A 21,467-nucleotide genomic window follows, 5' to 3' on the forward strand; every position below is an offset into this window, starting at 1 on the left:
GCTCCCAGGGCTCGGGGGCCCCGGGGTCACAGAGCCCCTCGGCTGTTCCTTGCCCACGCCCCTTCTCCTCCGGGCGGGGGTGGCCCGGGCCGGTCGCCCTTCTCCTCGCATGACCTCTCACCTGCACCCGTGGCCGCAGGAGGCTGAAGGCGCACCTGCAGCACGTGCGCTGGAAGGAGCCCAGCGGCGCCAGCCAGGAGCCGGCCGAGACCTGCGCGCGCTGCCGGAGGGCGCTGGGGCGCCTGCTGCACCGGGGCGCCGTGTGCCGGGGCTGCAGCCACCGCGTGTGCGCCGCCTGCCGCGTGGCCCCGGCCAGGAGCCGCGTGTGGAAGTGCACCGTGTGCTTCGAGGACAGGTGAGCCCCAGCCGGCGGCCCCCAGCCTTGCCCAAACCTCGAGAAAGAGCTGCTTGAACCTGAGCTTCCAGGGGCTTGCGCATGGCGGCTGGGGGTGGGCGCACCCAGGGCTGGGGGCCTGCTGGGATTTCTTTTTTCTTTTTTCCCCACTGAATGAATTGGCTGGCAATACTTCGTGATGTCCCTCTAAGCCACTGGTTTTTTCCGGTCAACTTCATTATTGTCGTGGAGGCTGATGTTGTCATACAGCTGGCGAAACCAGCAACACACGGCAGAGCAGAATTTTCCAAATGAGTTTCAAAATACAGGAATGATGAAGGAGGTTGTGGTTATGGGAGAAGTGGGGTGAGGGGGGTGGGGGGTATATCGGGACCTCCTATTTTTTTAATGTAACATTAAAAATAAATAAATCGATTAATTTAAAAAAAGGATAACCCCACCACCGTTCTGGAATTTATGGGAAGGGAGAAGCGTTAGGCAGGCTCCCGTGGCTCTTGGAGAGTGATCAGAGCGTGGGAGGTTGGAGAGCTTTAAGTGCTGCTGAGGCCCCGTGCGTCCCCGGAAAGAGACGGCGAGAGGGGCCCTGAGCGGGGAGGGCTGCCTCTGCTGGCACCCTGACGGTCATCTCTGGAGTCCCTGCCCCTTGGCGAGGCTTCACGTGTCGCAGCCGTTGGCCAAGGTGCGGCCTCCTTGCTGGGAGCTGTGGGCCAGCGCCCCCGACGTCCCCCCAAGTTTCTCTCTTGGGCTTGTTGAGGTGAACGCCTGGTGGGCCTCCCCGAGCTCGCAGAGGGAGACACGAAGCCTCGCCGGGAGCTGGGTGCCCTACGGGTGCCCGGGGTGCCGCGTGGACGATTCAGAATAATCTTCAGAAAGTTCTTAGGGTCTCCCGCCCCGTTCGATGAACTGGGTACCCCTGAAGTCCAGGGACAACCATCGCCTGCTACGGCGTTGGATTCCTCATAGTCAGAAGCTAAAAATCAAAACAGGAGACCCCTGAGGCAACCTCCCAGGAAGCCTGCTCTGCTGAAATCTCCACTCGGGGTGGGGCAGGGCCTTGAAACCTGAAGCTCGAAGCACCTCAAGTGTGATTTCTAAAACCCCAACTTCCTCGTTTTGAAATAAGAATGTTTTTCAAAACACCCGAGATGATTGCGTCACAATGAGTGAATTAACACAGGAAATCGTGTGGGGGTAGAGAGTAAAATAAATACGTGCACACAGCCCCCGTCTTTCCCCCGCCCCCTGGTGCCCCCCAGTGCCCCCCGGTGCCCCCCTCCTCACCGCCTCTTTCTCGGTTCCAACTTCATCCACTTCAGGCCTCCGTCCTATTTTGAGGCCAAAACAAAGAAGGCTTTTGTAAAACTGAAACATTTGATACCATAATCGTCCCGCAAGATGAGTCCTGGGGAAGGTTTTGGGCCCCAGTCGTTTCCCCCACCCCTCCCTCCCCTTGAGGCACATTTTTAAAGGAGAAGTGGAAACAGAAGGAGGGAAAGATATTTTTTTCTTAAACTTTTTATTCTGAAATAATTTCAAACTTCAAGCACAGCTGCAAAAATCATACAAGAATTGTATCAGAAGTTCACAAAAGCAGATTTTTAAAATCAAGACAGGCGAAGCTCTAAGGTAGCAAAATATATATATATATGGAAGTGGATATAGCGTGTGTGGTTGGGCACCTGCTTTCCATGTGCAAGGTGCCGGGCTTGATCCCTGCCTCTTAAAAAAAATGTAAATATATATGTATAAATATACATACACACACACATCAAGAATGAAACAGATACTGCAGAGCAAAAGGCCTGCAGACTGTGCCTGGCATTTAAGAGGCATTTAAGAGAATGGACTGAGGGAGAGAGTCAACTACAGTGTAAACCATTATCCAAGTGGTGCAGCTGCGCTCCAGAATGTATTCACCAAATGCAGTGAATGTGCCACGATGATGAAAGAGGTTGTTGATGTGGGAGGAGTGGGGTGAGGGGGTGGGGGGTATATGGGAACCTCTTATATTTTTTGAATGTAACATTGAAAAAAAAAGAGATCATAAAAAAGAGAGAGATGTAAGATGCGCTACTGCTGCAGGAAAAGCGTCCTCTTAGAGCCCCGCGGAGTGGAGCCGGGTGGCCCGACGCCGAGGCCACTGGAGTTCGGAGGAGAGAGAGGCGAGGGGGTCCCGGGGCTGGGGCACTTCTGGAAAGGCATTAGGAGACGGGCATGGGCAGTGTGGAGCAGTGCTGGCCGCTGGCCGCTACCCTCCCATCCTTTCACTTAAACCTTGATGGCGGGGTGGCCGCTGCGGTGATCTGCAGAGCGCGGGTGACCTTGGCAGCTGGGAGACGTGGGGAGGCTGCAGGGCAAACCAGGCAACAGGACGCAGAGCTGGGCTGGAACTCGGGTCTCCTGCGCCCGATGTCCGCTGGCAGACCTGCCCCGGCGGGGCCCGAGCCCTCGAACCAGCGGAGAGTCGGGGTCCGAGACGGTGGGACACGGTGCGTGTGTGCTCTTTGCCAGAAGAGCGCTGTGTCCAGAGCCTGCGCCTGCTCTGCAGGCTGAGGAGGGGAGAAGGTGAAGGCTAGGAAGACATGAGGCCAGGAGACAATGGAGGACGTGGAGACACTTCAGAAGGGGGACGGTGGGGCTTGGCGATGGATGAAATGGTGAAGAGTGACAGAAGGCGCTGAGATTTTTTTTTTAGGAAGTACCAGAAATTAAACCTGGGACCTCATATGTAGGAAGCAGGTGCTCAACCACTGGGCTACACCTGCTCCCCAATGAGAGTTGGTTTTGTCCTTTGTTTTTAGGAGGTACCAGGGATTGAACCCAGGACATCGTACATGGGAAGCAGGCGCTCAACCATTGAGTTACACCCGCTCCCCATTTTCTGAGATTTTTAACTAGAGAGACTGGGACACGTGGTTCGGGGAAGGAAACAAATTCTGGCTCAGATCTCTCCACAGTAGGGCTCAAGTTACTCAGTAAATGGAGGGAGGGTGAGGGGTAGGCGGGAACGCAGGATCTGATTTGGAAGGCCGGCTGTCAAGGTCATGGGAAGGTGTGAGTCAAGGTGGTGAGTGAGCTGGGGTGGGACAGGGAGGTGGGGGCAGAGGAAGAATGCAGACTACGGAGAACTCGTTCCAGGACGGTGCATTTGAGAGCCGGGAGCGATGATAGAGATTTTTCGGTCATGAATTAATAGGGAATGTAATTGAGTTTGGCAGGAAGACGACTGGAAACTTTGAAAAAGAGAATGGAAGAAGAGAAAAAGGAAACTATGCATAGAGTTTGATGATAAAAGACAGGACAGGAATTACATGGCAGCAGTGCTTATGTGATAGCCATTTTTTAACAAAGTGTGAACAAGTAGATTTCAAAGAGAATTTATAAATATTTATTGATGATACAGTTTATTACTGGAGTGAGGTTGTGGCAATGATGGTAAAACACAAGCCAGTGCACACGTGACTTCAAAAACAGTTGGACCTCCAGGTATAATTCTTGCTGTGATCCCAGTGAAAAATGTTTTATAAATAATTTTTTCATTTAGTCAATCATTTTGAAGTATCTATATTCCCATACATTTTTTTCCCCTTTATTTTTCTCCCCTTCCCCCACCCCCCATTGTCTGCTCTCTGTGTCCATTTGCTGTGTGTTCTTCTGTGCCTGCTTCTATTCTTATCAGCGGCACTGAGAATCTGTATCTCTTTTAGTTGCGTCATCTTGCTGTGTCAGCTCTCCATGTGTGTGGTGCCATTCCTGGGCAGGCTGTGCTTTCTTTTGCACTGGGAGGCTCTCCTTACGGGAAGCACTCCTTGCATGTGGGGCTCCCCTACGCAGGGAACACCCCTGCGTGGCATGGCACTCTTGCGTGCATCAGCACTGCGCAGGGGCCAGCTCCACACGGGTCAAGGAGGCCCGGGGTTTGAACCGCAGACCTTGCATGTGGGAGATGGATGCTCTATCCATTGGGTCAAGTCCGCTTCCCTACATTTTTATATTACAGAGTCTCTCCTCCAATAATTATCCCTGTCACCTGCACTCCTTTATAATCACATTCACAACAGTGATTAAACCAACTGTGTATTTTAACTGATTCCAGTGCTATGGCCAGTCTTCTGAGACCATGGTTTCCCAGTTCACGAGGTCTTTATTTCAATTCACTTGTAAATCAACTGAAGTGCCTCTTCAAAGATATTCTCCCCCCAGAAGAGCATGGGGGTGGTATATTTTCTAAGCCATTGTATTTTTTTTTAAAGATTCATTTTTTAAAATATATTTCTCTCCCCTTCCCCGCCCCCAGTTGTCTGCTCTCTGTGTCCATCTGCTGTGTGCTCTTCTGTGTCCGCCTGTATTCCAGCCAGCAGCACCCAGAATCTGTGTCTCTTTTTGTTGTGTCATCTTGCGGTGTCAGCTCTCCGTGTGTGCGGCGCCACTCCTGGCCAGGCTGCACTTTTTTTTACATGTGGTGGCTCTCCTTACGGGGAGCACTCCTTGCGTGTGGGGCTCCCCTACCCAGGGGACACCCCTGCGTGGCAGGGCACTCCTTGCGTGCATCAGCACTGAGCATGGGCCAGCTCACCACATGGGTCTGGAGGCCCTGGGTTTGAACCCTGGACCTCCCATGCAGTAGGTGGACGCCCTAGCCATTGGGCCACGTCCGCCTCCCCCATTGCATACTTGAGGATGCCTTTCAGTAGCTTTCACGCGTCAAAAAATCCCAGTGGGCAACCCTTCAACCGGGAAATTCTGTAGAGGTTTCTTCGCTTTTGGAGATTAATATTCCAGAGACATGGGAGGCCAGTTCTGTTTCTTTCTTGAGCACCTGGATTTCATGTATTTGAAGCACAGAGGGTTTTTCTTTGTCCTTGTAATTAAAATAGTTTTTAGTATGTGTCTGCATCTGAACATCTCAGCGTTGATTTTTTTATCGAGTGAGGGATATTCCAATCTGCCTACGCCGCAGGTGGCTGCTTTTAATCTCGGCAGCGTTTTCTCCAGCTGGGTCTGATTGTCCTTTGGAATAACTTTCAACGTGTAGGCTGGCCTCTGGCCTCCCTTCTCCCCCAACATCTCACGTCTTTGTCTTTTTTTTTTTAAGATTTATTTTTTATTTATTTCTCTCCCCTTTTCTCCCCACCCCGTTGTCTGCTCTCTGTGTCCATTCACTGTGTGTTCTTCTGTGTCCACTTGTATTCTTGTCAGCAGTACCTGGAATCTGTGTCTTGTTTTGTTGCATCATCTTGCTGCATCGCCTTTCCGTGTGTGCGGTGCCACTCCTGGGCAGGCTGGACATTTTTTGCACTGGGCGACTCTCCTTGTGGGGTGTACTCCTTGTGCATGGGGCTCCCGTACGTGGGGGACACCCCCGTGTGGCACGGCACTCCTTGCGTGCATCAGTACTGCATGTGGGCCAGCTCCACACGGGTTAAGGAGGCCCTGGGTTTGAACCCTGGACCCTCCATATGGTAGGTGGACGCTCTGTCCGTTGAGCCAAATCCACTTCTGAAGGTGACTGGCTTTTAAACTCAGCAGCGTTTCCTCCAGCCGGGTCTGATCGTCCTTTGGAATAACACTTAACGTGTAGGGTGGCCTCTCACCTCCCTTCTCCCCCAGCGTCTCCCATCTTTGTCTTTTTCTTTTACTTTCTCAGAAAGCTGCTCAACCGAGTCCACACCGTCTTTGCCGGCCCTCGGTTCTGCTCGTCACTGCAGGAGAAGGTTCTGTGTTGCTCTTTGTTCCCTGAATCTTCCTTAGCCCTGGGCCGGGGCTTCTGCCCCCCCCCAGGGATGCACGTCCAGGGCTTTGGTGTCCCGTGGCCCCCAGGGGCCTTGCCTGCCAGTGGCCCTTCCACAGAGGTCTCGCCCCCAGCTGAGGCTTTGCCTACAGCCTCTGCTGCTTGTCTTTTGCCCCATCAGGGTCCCCTTGTCATGGTGGGGTCCCCGTTTAGGCTGTCCAGGGGGCAGAGGTCAATGTAGGACGTGTAGCCCAGTCTCACCCTTCAGGCCTCAGAAGGACAGCTCTGCTGGCTGCAGTGGACCCTGCCTCGCTCTCGCTGACCAGTGCTGTAACTGGTGGAGTCTTTCTCACCCTCGTTGACCGGTGCTGAACTGGTGGAGCCTGCCGCACTCTCATTGACCAGTGCCATAACCGGTGGTGTCTGCCTCACTCTGCTGACCGGTGCTGTAACTGGTCTGCTATGGCACATCAGGAGTCATGAACTGGTGGCCGTCGGCCATGGCCAGCTCCCAGACACAGTGAACCCAGCGCCCGGGGTGAGCCCGCGAGGGCCCTGCTTCTCTCTGAGGGTGCAGGAAGGGTTGCTAGAAGCGTGATAGCATCATTTCTTTATCTTCATCTTGGTCCTTTGGCTCCTCTCCTCGTTACCTAGGATTTAATCGCAAGGATCAGTTTCTCTTTCCTGTCAGAACATTGAAATCAGATCAACGGAGCTGGTGGAAAAAACCCCATATGTGTATGTGTCATTACAGCCTGTCTTAGATGGACCATTATTTGAAGTAAAGGTTTTTCAGCTACGTACCTGCAGGGGACTGTTTTGGCTTGGAGCTACAAAGCAGGGGGGCACGCTAGCGCTGAGGGGCAGGTTGAGCTCAGTTTTGGGGTGCCCGCCTTCTTTACGCAGCGTCTTCGCAGTGTGTCTGACCACCGCCAGCTCTGTCTCCAGCTTCCTTGTCCCCAGGTCCCCGGAGGGAGAGCCGTCCTCACAAGACGTGCATACCCCTCGGTCTGCCAAGCCCCTGCCTGTGCAGGGCGGTGCTCCGCCCTTGCTCATACGAGCGGGGTGTCAAGGCACAACAGGCTGGCTTCCAGTGGCTCAAAGCGTGGAGGCAGCAGCTCAACCCCTGCACATGCCACGGGTTTGGGTGCAAAATAAAAATGCCTTCCAATGGGCACGTTTGGCTCAGTGCTTGGTGGTGGTAATGAGGTAAAAGGAGACCTTCTGTTCATCTTTTTTGAAAAGTTCTTATTATGTATAAAATGTTCTGATTTTTAATCATTATGTAGCATTCTTTGTGAACTTTAAAAAAAAAAATTATTTCTACCCCCCCCATTGTCTGCTCTACGTCCATTCGCTGGGTGTTCTTCTGTGTCTGCTTGTCTTCTCTTCAGGTGGCACCGGGAACCTACCCTGGGTCCTTCTGGATGGGAGAGAGGCGCTCAATCTCTTGCGCCACCTCAGCTCCCTGATTTGCTGCATCTCTTATTGCCTCTCCTCTGTGTCTCTCTTTGTTGTGTCTTCTTGCTACACCAGCTCTCCGTGCGGGCCAGCTCGCTTCACCAGGAGGCCCTGGGAATCGAACCCTGGACCTCCCACAAGGTCGACGGGAGCCCAATTGCTTGAGCCACATCCCCTTCCCTTATTTTTTCCTAAACTTTTTATTTTGAAATAATTTAAAACTTAAAACTTTGTAAAAATAATACAAAACACAAATAAATTAAAAACAAAACAAAAAATAATACAAAACCCATATACCCCCAGGTACCAGATCCATTATTTTTAATATTTTGCCACATTCTATCCATCTGTCTATACCTCTCTACTGTATTTGTGTGTTCATCTATTTTCTGAACGTCTGAGCCAGTTGCACACATGGTCCCTGAACACAGTTCTCTCATGCACTTTTCCTAAGAACAAGGATATTCGCATGGGTAACCACCTCAAGGGCACTTTAAGAACTCCAGCGTTGATGTCGAGCTTACAGTCTATATTCCAATTTTTTCATATGTCCCAACAATGACCTTCAGGCCTTTTCTTCTCCATCAGTAGACCCAGTCCAGAATCAGAACCATGCTTTGCATTTAATTGTCATTTTTTTTCTGTCTCTCTTGCATTTTTTTTTTAATTAGAGAAGTTGTAGATTTTCAGAAAAAATCATGCAGAAAGTACAGTTCTTATATGCCCCCTGTTAGTACCTTGCATTAGTGTGGTACATTGGTTAAAACCAACAAAAGAATATTATTATAACTGTGCTTCTATCTCTAGTCCATGGTTCACATTGGGCTTCCCTGCTTGTGTTGTGAAAATTCTGTTTTTTAAATTCTAGTAACAGATGCACAACCTAAAATTTCCCCTTTTAACCACTTTTATATATATAATTTAGTGCTGTAATTTACCACCAAAATGCTGCTATTCTTTAGTCTCTCCTTTTCTATTTTTATTTATTTATTTAAAAGATGCCATTTTTATTTTATTTTTCTCCTCTCCCCTTCCCCCCACTCTGCTGTTTTTGCTGTCTATGTCCATTCGCTGTGTCATCTTCTGTATCTTTTTCTCTTTTTGTCTTCTCTTCTTGTCTTTCTCCTCTAGAATTCGCCAGGATTCGATCCTGGGGACCTCTGATGGGGAGAGAGTTCCCTGTCACCTGTGCCACCTCAGTTCCTGGTCTCTGCTGTGCGTCACCTTGACTCTCCCCTTGTCTCTCTCTTGTTGCGTCATTATATTGCTGCGTGACTCACTTGTGCGGGCACTGGCTCACTGCACGGGCACGCTTTCTCTTCTTCTTTTTCGCAGGAGGCCCCAGGGATCAAACCCGGGCCCTCCCATGTGGTAGGCAGAAGCCCCATCACTTGAACCACATCTGCTTCCCAGTCTCTCCTTTTCTAATTGTTGGAACGCGTCTACGGCATACACCTCTCACCCACGCCCGAGCCCGCCGTTAGTGGGCTCCATCGGGCTCCCGGCGTCTTTGTTTGTGTGCTGGAACCCGCCACGTGCTCTTCGATGGTCCTTTCCTTTGCTAGCGAGAGGACAGCACCAGCGTTCAGAATGGATGCCGAAGCCCCTGCAGGGTTATCGGTGGACCTTTAAGCAGACCGCTTGGCGTTTGGAGTGGCTGTGCCCCTCGTGCAGGGGCTCGCGTGGCGAGGGGGGCACACCTGAGCTTGCTTCCTGACAGTCTGGGTGGTGCTCTCTCCAGCGCCCCGGGCTTCCGCCTCTTGGGATTTGTTTATCGATTGACGGAAGAAGCAAGTCCTGGTTTGATGGAGGCATTTACGAGCGTTCGCCTCTTGCAGGGCCCATGGAATGCCCCAGAAGCTTCAGTAGCTGGCTTCGGGTGTGATCGTCTGGGGAGACCTGACTGATGCTCCCTTGTCGGTCCCAGCCAGGGCTGGGCCCCTGCAGGTCACCAGGGCTAGGCCACTGCAGGTGACCCGGGGCCAGGCCTGCTCACCTCTGCCTTGACAGCGAGAGCCATGACTCCTTTTTGAGCTGGGACAGGCTCTTTGTGGAAGGTAAAAGGAGTCTTGCCCATGAGACGCCTGCTTGGGCAGTGACCACTCACAGCTGGCGTTCAGAGGAGACTGCCACGAGGTCAGAGCCAGAGGCTCCCTGGAGCGTCCCAGACGCAGAGTTGTCATTCCCCCGCTCTTTAACCCCTGACAGCCCTGCGTGTGCGTGCCAGATCACTTTGGTGCCAAGTTAGCTCCCGCTTCCCTCCACGTGTAAGCATTTGGGATTAGGTTAGAGGATCGGCTGCTCGTGGTAGATGGTCAGCCCGAGGGGCCTGAGTTTTAATTTGCCCGCTTCCTGAGTAGCTTCTGGCCAGTGGGCTAAGGGGTCCTTCTGCAGTAACTCGCAGTGCTCTCGCTCAGGCTCGTGGCCTCCCCCCGGCCGCCCTCGACCGCCCGCGGTGGCCGTGCACCTGCGTGTTGTCGTTCTCCCTTGCCTGTCTGGTCAGCTCGGCTGCCCGCAAGGGGCCCGCTTGGCTTGGCTGCGGAATTCTTAGCTTGGGTTCTTTTCCAGCAAGCCCCCCGGCCCCACCCCGCCCTGGAAGCTGCTCCTACACTAAGGGAACGGGTGTGGAGCGTGTGACGGAGCAGATTAGCTCGTACGGGCCACGGCCACCAAAACATATACGCCCCCACCAAAAAAAATGAGAGGAAACGAAGCACGTGTTTGAAACGGCAGATGGAGGCCCTTGGGTTTTGCGCCGCGTTCGCCTCGTCTAGCGATGAGACCTCGAGCTGCATATTGGGAAGGAAGGGCATCGTCAAGGAGAGCGAATGCCCTGCTACGACAACCTCAAAACACTCGGCTTGCCTTCGAGAGCGGAGAACTGTACGTGGGACCCTCAGTTCTCCTTAAGAAGTTCTGTGTCCCTGTAACAGATATTCAAGTTTCTGATTTTATAGACGCAAACTTTTCCTCCCTCTCTAGAGCAGGAGTTCTTCGCCTCTTTTGCTCCACGGACCCCTCTGCCAGCCAGGTGGAGACCACAGACCCCTTACCAAGTCCACACTGTGCTGGGTGTTTTTTAATAAGTAGATCACGCCCGCCCCAACACGGCCCCACAAGAATGTTTTTTTGAACTTCTAGTCAAGCTCAAGCACCCCCTGTTAAGAGCCCCTACTCTAGAGATGTGGAACACTTTGTGTGTTTTGGCCTCTGAGTCATGGTCACTGATCAAATTCTGTTACAAAATTTCTAAATGCTCTCTGGATCGTTCCCTTGTGCTGGTCACTGGGTATTAGGGATAACTGTCACATAGTGATCAGAGATCAGTCGATAAGCAGACTTTCTTCTGACCATTACTAGAGTGCCATAGAAAAAGAGTATTTTTAAAAAACATGAAGTTTGGCGTATATTTGTACACTTATTTACATTAACAGTATTTGTAACAGCATTAACATAAAAAATATCCATTTGAGTCCATATGCGATAGCCTAAAAGCTCCTAATGGAGAACTTACCCCAGGAAATAATTTATGAACGAAAACTTGCCATGAGTTGAAGTTTTAATTTTTCCTGGACTTATTACCAAGGAACTGACAAGTTTGGGAGCACATTAATTTAGAGGTGTGTTTACCTTATGTCCTAAAGCTGCCTTTCCAAGGTTGAGTGAGGTACAGGGTTTCCCCAGAAAGTTGGCAACTGTCAAGAAGAATAAAACACATTTTGGGGCTTTGGTTTCAAGCTGTTACCCAGGTTTGCTGCTGTCCACGTGTAAAGCGCAGGGGATGGACCTGCCCCAGGGAGTCCCCGCTGGCCGAGAGGAGGCTATTTCCCCTCTCCCTGAGGCGGTCCACTCTGACCTACAGCCTCATCTAAGTGCACTCTCCCAGGCTTCAAGGGGGCCCAGGGACCTTCTCAGGTGGCGCCACTGTTGGCGTCGGGCAAATGAAGTGGCGAACACAAACTGACCTTACGCTAAGGGTCAGCGTGAGAGGTAGTATGGAGTTTTTCTGTAGCTTATCTTTCACGTTATTGCTTCCCACTAGTAACATGATAAATTGATCATTGTGATGGTTTCTCACTGTATATTCATTCAGAAAATACTAGTACCTGATATATGCTGGGCACAAGCACATTTATGTGAATATATTCCATATGCATATTATCTATAGGGTAAAATGGACAGAAGCAGGAGATCCCCACATTTGCTGCTAACTGGTCACATCATCTTACCTGGATGGAAAACCTGTAAACTTGGGGATTTGGGCCAGAAAATAGAACCCTGGAGTCCTAAGACTAATATTTTATTCTGTTTTAAAGTAAACTTTATTTCAACTTCAAAAAATAAAGTAACAGACAAAAGGCAGCTTAACAAATTATGGAAGCATTACTCTAAAAACTTCTGTCCAGGCACATTTCTCATTTAATGCTAAAAACAAAAAAAATATTTCTCCAGTGCTCAGAAAGATACATTAGTGGGCACAGATTGGTTAAGTGACACAACCAAGGTCTCCTTGTCAATGAAGAATATGGAAAAAAAGCGTACTCATAGTCATAGCTCATAAAACGAAACCCCATTCTTTTCTTCCCTTAGCATTGATATAGTACCCTGTTTGCCTTGGCTACAAAAATGTTAGAGTATTACTGTTAACTATAGTCTATGAATTACATTAGTTATATTTTTTCCCATGTATCACCATATCGTAGTAGAAGGACATTCTTGTATTAATTATTTATAAATGTGATTGTGGCTGAAAGGGGTAGTCTAGAGAGGTTAGTGTTGACTGAAAGGCAACTAGAGGATAATCTAGAGACCGTATAACATAGCGATTCGGGTGGCAGACGTGCCTTAAATGAATATTTTCCGATCCTGCCCCCACCCCCTCCCGCTTGTGGGCTGAATCCAGCACTTTTCACAGCTCTTCTCTAAGGTGTCCTTTCCACTTGGTTTTCAGAAACGTGAAAATAAAAACCGGAGAGTGGTTCTTTGAGGAACGAGCCAAGAAATTCCCAGCTGAAGGTAAATGCTTTCCATGTAAATATTTTTTACTAAAGTAAAAGGCAGAGTTTCCTAGGTGTGAAAATCTTGGGCGTGCAGGCTCTTGGAGAAGGACCCTGGAGGACTTGGCAGGTCTCCAGCTCCCGCCTCCCCCCTCCGCGCCCTCGCCCTGCCCGCACCCTGGTCTCCGTTTGCCAGGGTGCTCCGGCGAGCGCCCCATGCTGGCGGCTTAAACGAGGACGTCGTGAGCCCCGGGGGCGCACGTCAGGCGCGTCCTCCCTGAGCGGGTGGCCTCTGGCGCCGTGGCCGCGATCTCGGGTGCCGTGGCCTGCGCCTCTGCCCGCCGCGTGGCCGTCCCTCTCTCCCTGGGTCTGCTCTCCGGTTCCTGCGACCCCCGCCTTCTTCCCAGGTGGCCCTGCCTGAACCCTGGCTTCGGTGTCCTCCTCTTTACGAGGCGTCCCGTGCCAGGGCCGCAGGCGGGCCACGCCTGACTGTCCCCACGTCTTCTAGAGGTCCCGCTACCCGGGGCCTGCGGGTCTCAAGGGTCACACCTTCTGTCCCCACGGCCACTGTGCTCGCCTCCGACCCCATCGCCACCTGTTTCTACCTGCCCCCCTCCGGGGCGTGGGCTCTGGGAGGTCCCCGACGTCCCGCCCCTGGCCGTGACTTCTCCCTCTTCTGCAGCACCGCGGGGCTGCTGGTTTGCACCTTTCTTCTCTGGTCGTGGCAAAGTGCCTTCTAGTGTATAAATAATGGTGCTCTTCTCTTTTGTTTCACCAGCAACAACTGCTGGCCCTCCCAGCACCTAGCACAGTAGATACTTATTTAACTTAGTAATTGAATGAGTAACTGAAGAGCCCAGGGGAATAGCATTAGACTTTAGCACATGCTGTGCCCGTATGAGTAGGAGAACGTATATATGCCAGGAATTTCTTGTAAAGTACTTGCAGAGAATGATAACAGTGTAATCAGTAGCTAGAACTCAAAACCGCGGAGAGAAGCAACTGTGCTTTGGTTACAAAAGTGCCAAGTCAGAGGATGCGAGCTGTGAAAGATAAGAGGATAGCTTCTCAGACAAAGACCTGCATATTGTCAAAGAAAAAACCACACGGGGCAACGTATAACCAGTGAGGAAGATTATATTCAGGGGCTGCTAGAGCAGTCATTGACTTTCTAATTTTAAGAGTCATGCATACTCATTGTGGAATGTTTCAGAAACAAAGAACAGTATACTGAAGCAAGTAAAATCCTACCGTTAGCAGAAACTGCTGTTAACTTTATGTTATTATATATTATTCTCTGCATGCGTCTAGCCTTCCTTCTAGGTGGTCACGGGCATATGTATGTACCCATACTGACTTGTCAATTTTTAACCATATTTGGGATCAGACTTCATACAGTTTTTGTCCCGCTTTTAAAATTCAATTTAACATAAGCATTTTCCCAGGCCATTAAAACTTCTTCCAAGATATATTTGCAACTGTATAAAGCACATCAGATGGATGCATTGCAATTTATTTTACCTGCTGCCTATTGTTAGTGAGCGTGGAGAGGAATTCAATTTTTCATATTTACAGATAACCCTGTGTGGCTACCAGGTATCGTGGCATCTCTACTTCCTTCCGATAGAGTCCTGAAGAGGGCTGGTCACATGTAGGAAAATTTGAGAGGCCTCTGATGAGCTTTGCCCAGGTCCCTCTGGAATTTTGTCTTGAATATGGAAGTACTATCTCTTCATTTTAAAAACTGGCAAATGAAGGAAAGCATGAAGAGTAATGTTAAAAATACTGTAACTAAAAAAAAAAATACTGTAACTTTGCCTAGAGAAACGTTAACATTTGGCACGTACCATTTTAGTTAGTGTGTGTGTTTCCTTGGGGATACCTGCACACACATATTTTTTTAAGTATTTAGGTTGACCCATAAGAGTGACATTTTTAGGTAAAAAAACCACGTGAACTTTCATGTGATTCGAGCTAATTATGTTTACATAATGGGGATCAAGCTATGTACATACAGTTTTTTAAGTTATTTTAAAATTTTTATTTAATCTCTTTTGTTGCCTCTTTTTTAAATTGTATTTTTATTTGAAGATACATAGATCACAAAAAACGTTACATTAAAAAAATATATAAGAGGTTCCCATATACCCCACACCCCACCTCCCCACTCCTCCTGCATCGACAACCTCTTTCATCATCATGGCACATTCATTGCATTTGGAGAATATGTTTTGGAGCACTGCTGCACCACACAGGTAATAGTTTACATTGTAGATATTTGTGATATGAAATAAGCAAACCAAGCTGTCTCCTAGAGCTAGAGACTGGATGATAGGCTTTCAGGAAATTGGGGAGGAGAGGAAGGTTGTGAGCTGACATAACAGTTTTATAAACTGGTATTTCTTCATGTAGCGGTTTACAAGGAACATTTTTCCCTGCCTCCACACAACGTGCAGTCTGTGATGGTTGGCGAAGGCATCTCAAGCCATCACTGAGTGACTTCTTCACTACGTAAGGAATCTCTAGCTTTGCTTTCTATTACACTTTAGGGAGTAGTATAACAGTGTTAAAATAATGAATATTAGTCCAGTGAGCATCCTGGTGGATAAATCTTTGGCATGTCTTGGCTTCTGGAAATAGATGAGAGCAAAGGTTAGAATCTTCCCTCCAGGAGGGTATGTCCTGACCATCTGTAGGAATTATCAGAGAAAAAAGAAAAGCTTTGTCAATTTGGTAAAACCACAGGTACAGGCCAGAAGGCTCTCCTGTGGTTTTCATTTCAATTAATTTAAAGACGTGGAATGCTGTCCACTTTTCGGCCCTCTGTGAGTGTTCTTTGTATGGGAAGCCTATTAGCCCTCTCTGCCACATGCATCCGGGGCCTAAATGTATCTGCCTTGTTTGGAGTTTATCTTTAAATTTTGACTTTTTGACATGCATATTTTTTTGTGTATAGTCAAGTCTTTCTTTTCCTATATGATTTCCCGCTTTGCTTTTATGCTTAGAGAATCCTTCCTTATCCTGAGATAGGTTAAATATCCACATTTATTTTCTCCTCGTTTTAAATCATGTTTATCCAGCTTTACTCATAGTAGCTTTCACATATTCTGTATATTTAAGATTTTTCATAATGAAATGGGAAATTTTTTAACTTAAAAATTTAAGTCTCCTTAAATGTCACGTCCCCCATCTGCCCAGTTTCCCGCCTCTAGCGCACAGATCATGGCTATCAAGTTTCCTTCTGTCCTTGAGTGAAAATCTGGACTGCTTCTCGAATTTGTACGCCCTCCTGCAGAGGGCCGAGTTCGTTTTCTCTGTGTTGCTTCAAGTCTAGTGTGTGTGCTGCTGAAGCGAGTGCTATTTTCTTCTCCATTTTACAGTGTCCTTTACGCCAAACTCTGCATCAGGAGGGCTGATCTAATTTTATTTTGTGTACCACCGGTCACCTTCCCGTGCCGCTTGTTACACAGCTAGTCCCTTCCCACCGTGTGGTCTCCGGGCACTGCTGGCTTTCAGAACTGCTAAGGGGTAAGAGGGCAAGAAATGTGGAACTGGCGCCTGCTCACACCAGGAATGAATGCCCTTGTGTGGGCAAAGGGACCACGGGCGGCACAGCCTGGAGGTAGGAGGTGACATTCAGCGAGGCCGAGCCAGCATCAGTGCCCGCCTAGAGGTGGCTCGCTTTCTGGCATCCAGAATCCTGGGGCAAAATTTGTTCGAGGGAAGCAGTGTCAGGGCCCGCTCTGCCTCTGTCGCCAGCTTCCTTGCCATGTACCTAAGCTCACCTCTATTGTAATGGTCCTAGTGGGTATGTCCCCATTTAAGATAAACGCTCCCCAAATTTCCTTAACTCTAGACAGGACAAAGTAATAATCCAGTGAGAATAATAGAAGTGAATTGTGGTAAAGACAGCACGGGCTACTTTTCAAACTGTTAAAAATATTAAAAGCAAGAAAAAATGGAGTCCTAGTATCTTCATCTTGGAGAGTGATGGTGCAAAAAATATCGTAAACCTTTTAAAAAATTATTTATTTTTCTTATTACACCTTGGCAGTTTCCCCCTCTATTTTATAATTCGGTTTTAATTTTTGTTTTGTTATCTTAAAATAGTTCCCTGTTTACTGTAGTGACGGTTTGCCTGTGGGGCATCAGAATGATCACTCGGATCTACAGAGCTGGATTTAGAAAGTTCCCCAGGCGGTGTCGCCTCAGTCTCCCCATCCGTGGATCCCAAACCCACTGGCACCGGGATTCCATACAGGCTATTTCAAATGCAGATTTCCTGGCCTGGCTCCTGCAGGTTCTGATTCGGTGGACCCAGAGTGTGTATTTAACAAGCTCCCAAATGATTCTGCTTACGCACAGTAAAGCTTGAAAGCTTCTGGCAAAGTTGCAAAGTTAATAAACAATTGTGATGGAAAATTTCCTGAATAACTAGTAACGAGAAACCCAAAGCAGAAAAATGGTTCGGTATTCTTTTGGCGTCTGCTAAGCATATAAAGACACTGCCCTCTTCTGGCAACTCGCTAGAACATGCAGATTTTTAAACTGATTTTTGTTTGCAACTGTGACATTTTACTGCTTGATGCTGGAACTTACAAGTGGAAGGATGACATCGGTTTCCTAAAACTTTTTTCACGTTTAAAAATGGTTACATGTAATGTAGAAACAATCTATTTCTGACCCTCACTCTGTTGTTCATAATTGGGGACTAAATTAAAAAGGCTGAACCTACCCTCTGACAATTGTCCTAAGGATCCGTTACATATTTAACCAGGACAACTGCTTTGTTTAATAATTATAAAGGAAAAGAACTTGTATGCCTCCTTCCCAGTAGTCAATGTGACTTACTTCTTCAAGTCAAATATGATTCTCACAGCATCAGACAAACTGGGTTTGAAACGCTCAGGAATGAAAAGAAACAGGTCCCAGTAAGTATTTAGATGACTGTCTCTAAATCCCCTCTCTACTTGTTTACTCAGCAAGGGCCTTCCCAGCCTTCCTTACAATTGAGCAGATGGATTCTGCAAGGACGAGCGTGTAAGCTACCGATAGAGGACCTGGTTTACGTGTGCTTCACCGAGGGCAGGGGAGTTATGGCACTGGTAGAACTTCTGTGAAAGTTTGTCTTGAGGAAGTTGCATTTCCTTCCAAGATATAAAATTTCACATATAATTCTTATTTTATTTTTTAAAAAATTTATTTATTTCTCTCCCCTACCCCCCCCATTGTCTGCTCTCTGTGTCCACTCAAAATGAACAGAATGGGAAGCCAAGGTGACGTGATTAAGTTTGAAGAGAGTTTCTGGACTAAGAATTCATGTGTTTGTATATTTAGGCAAATTACTGATTAGAGGTTTCCGGGGAGTATTATGACAATTGGCCATTAAACTCTTTTTATATGAATAATTTTTTAAAAGCTTACATATATATTAAATCAAATAAAAGACTATTTTGAGTTTAAGAATCCTGCATGTATTTTGAGAGATAAAGGATGCCCCAAATCCCTTTAAACCCACGTATCTCCCGGTCACTCAATAAACCTGTCAGGAATCATCAACCATTATGTATATCACAGCGGAGAGGTACTGCCCAGCTCTTGACCTTTGTTTTTGACCTGGAAGTCATCCAGAATTTCTGCTGGTAGAACACGGGTAGCCCAGTAAAAGGAAAAAGTTGCTTTTTTCTCCTGCTGCTAAGCAGAAAGGATGTCTGAGATAGGATACTGGGTGAGAGATACTTTGTGCCAACAGGATTACAAATCTGTTATTAACTTGTTCTCCTGTAAGACATTAGTTGCTGATTGTGGCTGGGCACTTCACCCTCTTTCCTCATTGGCTGCCGACTGTGGCTCTGTACTTTGTCATTCGTCACTGGCTGCTGATTGTGGCTGTGTACTTTGTCATCTTTTGCCCTTAGTTGCTGATTTTGGACCACATGTAAAAAAGATCGTTGCAGGGCAAGGGGGAAAAGGGTTTGATGTTGGGTATATGGGAGTCCACTATACTCTATATTGTGACTTTACTGTGACCTAAAACTTTTTTGAAGACAAAATTAAAATAAAATAAAAAAAGGATGCAGACACTGAGGAAGGAGTGGAAGAGATTGCCTGGCCATGGTACGTGCAGGGCAACACCTATTACAGTGATGAAAGGCAAACCATCAGAAATAAAGTTTTATGATTTTTTTCATTTCTTAACACCCCAGTTTCTTTTTTACTTTTAGTTTTCTAAATTAGTATGTATTCTATTTCTAATCTTTAAACCTACCGTTAATATTTCATTTTTCTACTATTCGAATTTGGCAATAAGTTAGGCTTCACTTCTGAAGAAGTTTTGGACCACAGAGGGGTCCACCCGTGGCTGGAGGAGCCCTGGTGTGGGGTGTCATTGACGGGGACGCGTGGTGGGAGGGAGCTCTCCAGGGCGTGCGTGCAGGGTCTGCAGAGATGTTCGGACGCTTGGTGGGGAGTGTCACTGTGGGTAGAATTACACACAACCGAGGGAGCTCTGTCACTTCCCCAATGGAACAGCAACACCCCACACCCGGCTTTTTAATGGGAACATTTTCAAACGTAAGCAAAAGTAGGCGGTGGCCAAGCCCAGTCGCCCACCCACCGGGGAGCTCCTCCCTGCCGGGCTGGGGGCCCAGGCCCCTGCCCCTGGCCTGCCTCAGCCGCGGTCCAGGAGGCAGCGTCGTAGACCAGCTGCAGCGTCCGCCTGCCCAGGCTGTCGGGGCAAGTGCCCAGTGGGGGGCTCCTTGCTCAGGGGTTCGGCCTTCGCCCCCACGGCCGGGTGTGCCCAGGTCTCGGGGTCCTCGGCGCCCACCCCTGCCTCTGTCCCCTGGCCGCCTCCCTCCCTGCCCCCGCCGGCCCTCTGGGTCCCACTGGCCTCTGGCTTCTCCGTGAGGTCCCTGGGACGGGGTGTTGGAATTTCTTCTGCTCACGGAGGCCTCCAGGCTGAGGCTCCCCTTAACTCAAAACGCTTCCGAAGGGTCTGTCTACTGATAAAGCCCCCCTGGGATTAAGCTGAGGAGCCTGTTTCTCGAGGGCTCGTGATTCGGTTTACCCCACGGAGGACCTCTGCTATAAAGTGGGGGAATGACCCCTGGTGATGGGCCAGGAAGCAGATGCAACGTAAGGTGCTCGGGACAGCCTGGTATACAGTAGGCTGCTAATAAATGATGCCCTCCCTGACCGCCACACCCACCCTTGGGCCGAAATGGCGCTGCCTGTCAAAGCCTGGCCTGTGGGCAGCCGAGCGGTCACCAGGGCCATCTCGTCACTGAGCTGTCCCTGTCCACGCGGCCCCCAGCAGCGACCCGGCTCCAAGCAGGGCCCCAGAAGTAGATGAGGTGCATCTACTTTTTTCCATTGGTTTACTACTTTATTGTCCTGGAAAGAATTTCCATTGGTTTTTTCCATTGGTTTTTTCCATTGGTTTACTACTTTATTGTCCTGGAAAGAATATCCTGAATATATACTGAAGTTGACATGTATCTTATTTTATTTATTTATTTATTTATTTATCCATCCCCCCCCCAGTTGTCTGCTCTCTGTGTCCATTCGCTGTGTGTTCTTCTGTGTCTGCTTGTATTCTTGCCAGTGGCACCAAAAATCTGTGTCTCTCTTTGTTGCGTCATCTTGCTGTGTCAGCTCTCCATGTGTGCAGCGCCACTCCTGGGCAGGCTGCACTTTTTTCACACGGAGCTGCTCTCCAATACAGGGCGCACTCCTTGCACGTGGGGCTCCCTTATGCAGGGCACACCCCTGTGTGGCACGGCACTCCTTGCACGCATCAGCACTGCGCGTGGGCCAGTTCCCCATATGGGTCAGGAGGCCCTGGGTTTGAACCCTAGACCTCCTATATGGTAGGTGGATGCCTATCAGGTGAACCAAATCTGCTTCCCATATATCTTATTTTATATTAAAAATTTTTTATTATTTTTTTTCAAAGATACATGGATCACACAAAATGTTACATTAAAAAATATAAGAGGTTCCCGTAAAAATATGGAGCATGTCACGAATTTGCGTGTCATCCTCGTGCAGGGCCACACTCATCTTCTCTGTGTCCTTCCAATTTTAGTGTATGTGCTGCCCAAGCACCCATGGGGTGCGCCCAGAAGAGCCCCTGGAGAGGGCACCTGAGCGACGGGAGGGGAGGGGGCGATGTGGAAACAAAACCGGGCTGGACGAGAGCTGTGGGGCTCGCTGGCCTGGCCCTGCCTGGCGCAGGGTCTCCTGGCACCGCCTGAGGGCCGCACCTGCTGGCCGGGGCGCTAGCCCAGGTCCTCGCGGCCACCCCAGGCCTGCTGTTCCACGGCGTGTGCGCTGAGAACGGTTTCCACATGTTTCAAGGGTTAAAAAAGAGCAGAAGATTATTTTGCCACCAGAAAAATGTGAAATTCAAACCTCTGTTGAAGTTTTATTGGAATGCTGCCGTGCTTGACTTTGTGCCTCTGTCCAAGGGCACAGGTGAGCACAGGTGAGCACAGGTGAGCACAGGTGAGCTCATGTGCCTGAGAACGGCCAGCAGGGGGCAGCAGAGGGCCACCGGGGCAGGAGGTGGGGGCCGGGCCTTGTAAGGGGGGGCACTTAAGAGGCCAGGGGTGAGGACTGGGCGGGGGGCTGTGGCGAGCAAAGAGCAGGAGCTGGACAGGGCCCAGGAGGGGACAGGCAGCGGCTCGGGGCTGGAGCGGCCAGGCCAGGGGAGGGCAGGGCTGGCCGGAGGCCCGGGGAGCGGGCCGGGGCTGGGGCTTGGGCCCTCTCCCTCCCTCCTTCATCCCCTCGCCCCCTGGTCCCCTTCCCCCTCTCCTTCCCTCCTCGCCCCCTCCTTCCTCCCCTTGCCCCTCACCTTCCCCCCCTCAGCTCTCCCCTTCACCCCCCCTCCTCCCCCCTTGCCCCCTCTCCCCCCTTGTTTCCC

The 21,467-nt window shown here is 49.4% G+C and overlaps 1 protein-coding gene and 1 non-coding gene across 6 annotated transcripts in view; one reads left to right on the plus strand and one right to left on the minus strand.

Annotated features, from left to right (window-relative positions):
• Positions 1-21,467, plus strand: part of SYTL3 (synaptotagmin like 3) — an 87,244-nt gene that overhangs the window by 20,612 nt on the left and 45,165 nt on the right. For all 5 annotated transcript variants that reach the window (XM_004462904.5, XM_023590085.3, XM_023590084.2 and 2 more), the window contains 2 exons: positions 140-355; positions 12,499-12,563. In XM_004462904.5, coding sequence (XP_004462961.1) covers positions 140-355; positions 12,499-12,563 — 281 coding nt within the window. The remainder of the gene's footprint in view (positions 1-139; positions 356-12,498; positions 12,564-21,467) is intronic.
• On the minus strand, positions 20,549-20,650 carry LOC111765249 (U6 spliceosomal RNA). The gene has a single exon (XR_002797644.1). It is a non-coding gene; the product is annotated as a U6 spliceosomal RNA (small nuclear RNA).

Source organism: Dasypus novemcinctus, chromosome 28, assembly GCF_030445035.2.
Source record: "Dasypus novemcinctus isolate mDasNov1 chromosome 28, mDasNov1.1.hap2, whole genome shotgun sequence".
In the NCBI taxonomy this organism is placed as follows: Eukaryota; Metazoa; Chordata; class Mammalia; order Cingulata; family Dasypodidae; genus Dasypus; species Dasypus novemcinctus.